This window comes from Leguminivora glycinivorella, chromosome 7 (assembly GCF_023078275.1).
Source record: "Leguminivora glycinivorella isolate SPB_JAAS2020 chromosome 7, LegGlyc_1.1, whole genome shotgun sequence".
In the NCBI taxonomy this organism is placed as follows: Eukaryota; Metazoa; Arthropoda; class Insecta; order Lepidoptera; family Tortricidae; genus Leguminivora; species Leguminivora glycinivorella.
The window spans coordinates 8,706,324-8,712,559 of NC_062977.1; the positions used below are offsets into that span (position 1 = coordinate 8,706,324).

Consider the following 6,236-nt stretch of genomic DNA (forward strand, 5'->3'; position numbering starts at 1 on the left):
GGAAGGCGACCCCGCAAACGCCCAGTACTTATGATACACAATACACATAAACACAATACATTATAATATTTATTGCCCCGTAGGACAGCAGGCTACCCCACACTACTTTAATTAAGTACCTAATTTTGTCCCTTTAAACTTAATATGAAATAAAGTCTGCCTATCTTGACCACATTGACCTTGACGCACTGCTTGTTAAGACTTGAACCCCTCTAATTTAGAGTGCCATATCCTAAATGCATAGTCCTGAATAAATGTGTTTTAGACGACAGACCGTAGTATAAATACTTATCACAAAAATTGATGATTGAATTCATGAACACAATGTTTACACAAAGTTATAAAACTTAAGAAGCGAGCGATGGGCCTTATTTAGAGAAGTAACTATTTAGGGCATTTTTTGATTCTATGTCTGCGAAGAAAATATACAAAACGGCATGATTGATAAAACTTAGAAGAAGTATAAGCACTGGGCCTTATTAAGGGCAGGTACTGGTACCAACCTGAACAAACTAAGTATTACTAAATAAGGCCCATCGTTTTTTTAAATATTTTAAAACATGACTTAAATTATTAATATTATGTCTGTTTTTATTGTGTGTAAATAAGTACATATAATATGACTAATATAACTACTTACCTAATTGGTGTTCGGCAGAATAGTAATAAATAAACAATGATGACCGAATACCAAATTTTCGGCAAAATGGCTGAAAAGACCGAATACCAAATAGTTGCCTAATATTCGTGGAATCTATCGTAAAATACAGCATAACTTTATAATTGTTACTAGTAAACCAATGACGAGAAAAGTTATGCATGTATAAAATAAACCTCTACCTGTATGCAATTGTTACGTACCTATACTTATAAAAATATGGACTTAGTATTTCCACAGAATATATAATACAAATTCAAACTTTCACGATTTTTACACATATTTAAAATTGCAAACGGGACTTAATCGCGTATTTACTATGTTTTAAACACTAACCTCCGACGTTTCAAGGACGGCATTGTCCCCGTGGTCTCGGAGCAGACTGGTCTTTTTTGGACCACCAATTTTAAATATGAACATATAATAGTACGTATTTCTAACTAAAAAGTTCGTCAAACACGGTATGTCGATATTTCGACGTAGTATATCGATAACTTTTCACATCACTAGATTATCGACATTAGATGTCGAGTATTTCCCATCACTTTATTTCAGTGTCCGTATATAAAAACTTAGCCCCGCCCCTAAATTTGGTGCGATAGGGACAACTGCAGCTCAGGCGCGAAATCCCGCGTAAAAACTGCAAAAATCGAGGTTCCGCTCTCGACTGTTTCCTCCTCCAAAACTTAACCAATCGTTACGAAATTTGGAAATCAGAATGACAAGGAAATTATCTGTGTCGGACCGTTTCGTTTTTTTGGATAATTGATCTCAGTTTTGAATACCACGCCTTTCTTTCTGGCAAATTCAATTAAGCCGTTTTGGCCAACTTTGAGAGGCTCTAATTCCTTTTAAAACAAAAATATCAAAAAAAGCAAAACGGTCCGACACAGATATTGATAATAAAAGTCTATGTTGAAAAAACCATTGATCTAGCTTCAAAAACCAGAGAGGAAACAGGCGAGAGCGTTTGTATGGAGAAATGAGGGGTATCGTAGCGTCTTAAGAAACACCACTCCTGCACGGGAAGCATGGTCGCGCGATAGACGATAAAATATCAGGCCGTCCCTATCGCACTTACCTGGCCTTTATTTTGGCCAGACCTTGCCAGGTGTTACTACGCGAAACCTGTCATGGAGTGGTACAAAGCAAATGGTGTACCGTGGTACCGAAATATAGCTATCCACTAAATTGCCTAGAACTCCGGCCTATCGAGGAATATTGGAGTATAATGAAAGGGTTTCTTAAAAAGAGAGGCGGGGAGGTTAATTCCGCGGAGGAGCGGCGAAAACTGTGGACCTGGCTACAAAGAGGTATCCTGACGTGATGGTGCAGGCACTAATGAGTCGTGTTTGAAGAAAAGTACGATCCATGGCTTATTCGTCGAGAAACCTTGACTAATTATGGTTTAAAATACATTAAATTTGCTCATATTTAAACCAAACATCTTTTATTTATTTATTATATCTTTTTTATAATAAACATTTAATTGTGCCCCATTTTTGGCGTGTTCAACCTTTCATCATGCTCGTGTGTACTTATGTTAATTATTAGAAATAATATAATTATATTATCGAACTAAATTGTAAGTAAAATAAGAAAGTAATATAATAAAACAAACATCTACAACAAAAATGGTTTTAATCCTAATTACACATTCAGCACTTAAAGGAAATAATAATTAACAAAAAGCAGATTCTTATCACCAACTGGGCACTCCAAATCTGGAAACATTTTTTTCTTGAGCATCTAGTTCCATTCCAACTTTCTTTCTCATGTAGAAAATAGTACAGTCCCTGTTTGTACATAATACCTCTTCATGAAGACTGCCCTGACATCTTTGACACTCTGTCCAGAGACGTGAAAACTTATCTTGGAGCTGTCTGAGTTTGAATATCTCAGTAATATAAAGTTGCCCTTCCTTCGGTGTACAATGACTGCACAAGGCAGACTTCGAGTCATTAGGCATAACTGTTTTACATCCTATGCATTTTCCCTCTTCTTGGTAAAAGCGGCTAAAGCACCAACTTTGGAAGTGACCATTGCTTTAGTTCTTGTATGTTCACCTTTGAGAAGCAAAGATTCAGCCTTTTCTCCAAGAATGGGCTCGAAAATTCGGAGCAATGGTTTTGAGAGTTGATTTTCTAAATAGTAATTGAAATCTATTGGGACACTGTTCTCCAGAACATATATGGGATCTTCGGCTTTCATGTAGGCTGGAGTGTTTTTGGCAGCACAACATAGCACATAGGGAACTCTGTCCCCGAGTTTTGGCGCGGTTCCGGGATCACGTTTTTTCATTTTATTTGCCAATTCTACATGAGCTTGCTTAGCAGCATAATCATTCTTTGTCAGTTCTTTTGTAATTACAAGTTGTGAAATGTCTATGCGGTTACAGAGCAAATCCGCTATAATTTGTTTGGCATAGTTTACTGCTCCATCAGGATCTCTATCAATCAGTAATTTCTGAAGGCATGTGCTCATCATGTTTGAGACAAGTGGGCAATTATCTCTTCTCACAGTTTCAATACCTTTGCAGTCCATTTTATCGTATTTATCTGTTCTAGTAAAATAAAGACCAGCATACCTTTTCTTGTTTATAAGTAGGTATGGATAATAAACTTTTTCAAATTCAAGTTTGATTGGCTTAACAAATTGTGCTGTGACGAACTCAGCAGCTTCACTGCCCAGCTGCATGCTCTCTTCCAGAGTTTTCACGCCAAACTTGACCATGACTGAATCGGTGTCTCCATAGATGACTACAGCATCTTCCTTGTAACCATTGGCTTTAGTGTATTTTTTCTCAACTTCTGATTTAGTAAATTCTATCATAGTTCTTCCATAAGCTGTTACACTGCCTGATATCTCTAAGCATGGCAACTTGCCAACCTGTGCTCCTGTAAAACCATACACAGAGTTGGCACTTATCTTTAGTGCCAACTGTCTTCCATCCAATACCGATCGTTTAAAAGGATCTTTTTCATTTTTCAAATCTGCTTTAGCTTTTTTCCTAGCAGCTAGCAAGGATTCCAAAATTTCTGGCAACAAACCCTTTCTCACATTAGCCTTGACAAACATATTCTTAGATGGTGTTGTTGTAATATCATCAGCACTTAAGTTCAAGTCTTTTAGTACATTTGGGGGCACCAAGGTGGTATAACACAAGTTGTGAGCCATCATTATACTTGGGTATAGAGAAGCAAAATCCAGAGTTGAAATAGGATCAGCATAATATCCTTTTTTTGGTTCAATGACAGTTGCTCCTTCAAATTGGTCATCTGATCCTTGTCCGTGATAAGCAGGCATTAGATATCCAGCATCTTTTGCCTTTCTTAGAAGCTGACTTACTACTTTAATTTGTTGCCCTCTTGTGAGTAAACATAACAAGGGAACACCTGTTACTCTAGCCATTTCCATGTGATTTATTATGCACATCAATTTATTAAGAAGTTTTAAAGGCAAATATGCATCTTTAAGACAGTACATGGCCAGTCTCCTTCTGGTTTGTTCATTCTCATTCTGTAAATCACTAATGATGCTGTGATGAACATCCTCCTTCTGTTCCTGCAGAAAGTGGTAACTCACAGCATTCAGAGTGTATGATCGCAATTTATAGTCTCTCACAAGTACAAGTAGCAAATCAAATGGGACTCTGCCCTCAAAATTAACGCTTTTGTTTTCTCTACGCCCCATTTGCTTCGATTGAAGGATTGAATCTTTAATTACAGATCTAACATTTTTAATTCTGCCCAAAAAGTCAAAATTTTCAACTTTCAGATGCTTTGCACGATTTATGAGATATGGCCAATCAAAATTGCTAATGTTGTATCCTGTAATTATATCAGGATCTAGTTCTCTGAAAAAATCAGACCATCTAGCTAACATTTCAGCTTCAGACTGAAAGCTGAGCACTTGAGATCCAACTATTGGGGCACAGGTATTGAGGGTGAACACATTCCTGAGGTATGGTTCTAGTTCTCCTTGCCGAATAACCATTGAAGCAATCTGAATCACTGGATCATGATTAGGCTCCGGAAACACTCCTTTTCTTCCAGCACATTCAATATCAAAACTCAGTATTCTAAATGGAGCTACTTTAGACCATTCTCCTTCAGGTTGGTGTGCAATGAAGGCATTCCATGCAATATCAACTTCAATTTGACATCTAGACTCTGGTTTTAATTTTGTGTATTGTGTTCTGATTGTCCACTTATCAGTAGGAAGTTCAATCCAGCTACAGCCCACTACTGAAGTATCCACCATGAAGCGAATATCGAAATCAATATTGGTTTCATAAAAATGAGGGTCCATCAAGCCAAAGGTTGGGGGTGTCCTGTCTATTAGCCTTTTAGAAGCAGCAATGAGTTTAGGTAATGCAACAGAAACTCTTGCAAAAGTTATGTCAATATCTCCTTTGTAGTGCATGATCGACCTGGCTTTAATCAAGCGTATCTCAAGAACTGCTTCCTTAATATTATCTTTATTTGATCGTAAATCTTCTAAGAGAGCTTTATTCAGATTGACTTTCATATCATGACATGATGATTCCGTAAAATTCAGAGGCACTGTTACATAAAAGTAAGGTGTAAATCCATGTAGATGACAACATACCGAGTTACCTTCCATGGTTATACCATACATTCTCATGATCGGTACTGGGCCCAATTGAGACCCAGGCATGCCTGCAATAGGTTGTCCTATGTAGTGGTCTATGTCTAACTGCTGAAAGACCAACTTATCATTTTTCGGATCCATGGCAGGCGGAGGTGGTCGAGACCACTTAATATTCGTAGACTGATTTTCTGGTCCGTCACCAATGACTTCTGGCGAGTCAAAGTCATGGCTGTCCATACCTGCCAGTTGATCCTCGAAGCTACAAGGAGGCTCATTGTCGTCGTCGTCGTCATTAGATTTAAACCTCTTTAATGGTGGCTTACTATTACTAAACGCTTTCCTTTTGTCCATTGTTTCAAGTTAATATCTACTCCGAGCTTACGTGATGATTATCCTGCAAAGAAATGTTATTGTTAACAAATGTCTCTCGTTTATCATAATCTAAGATTGTAATGACAAAAAAATACCATACTACCTTGTAAAAAAATAATACGTTTGCTATTTTATTGAAAGAATTCATCCAGTTCTACTCCGTTGCCCGGTAAATAAAGCGGGAAAAATTATTGTTGTCGGAGTAGAACATGCTAAATGTCAGTGTCATTTTTGACAATTCGTGAATGTTACCAGTAAACCATAACATAAAACCCCCCAAGAAAATCTGCTATGGTATTTTTTTTATTATGAACATTTTGTAGTTCTTTATGTTTGCTTAATTGTTTGACTATTTGACGGTATGTTATGCAAAGGTGACCTATATAATTCAATAATATACTACCAACCTAAACATTTTTATAATGATATTGTACAAATAACATATTTATTTATATATTTATTAGCTTTGTGACAATATTTCTAAGGTACTGTTATAGTGTGAATTTTCTGAGATGGTTTTTTGGCTTTTTGCCGTAATCTGTTAAACAAAAGCCTTTGTTTCTATTATTCACGGCGGCTAGCTCCCGTTTAA

The 6,236-nt window shown here is 36.9% G+C and overlaps 1 protein-coding gene across 1 annotated transcript; it reads right to left on the reverse strand.

The window, feature by feature from the left end:
• Positions 1–2,282: 2,282 nt before the first annotated feature.
• On the reverse strand, positions 2,283–5,867 carry LOC125228273 (DNA polymerase delta catalytic subunit). Its single transcript, XM_048132771.1, is given in 3 exon segments — positions 2,283–2,653; positions 2,656–5,666; positions 5,748–5,867. Coding segments are annotated over 2 exon segments (3,261 nt in total). The 5' UTR covers positions 5,624–5,666; positions 5,748–5,867; the 3' UTR covers positions 2,283–2,360.
• Between the last annotated feature and the right edge of the window lie 369 nt (positions 5,868–6,236).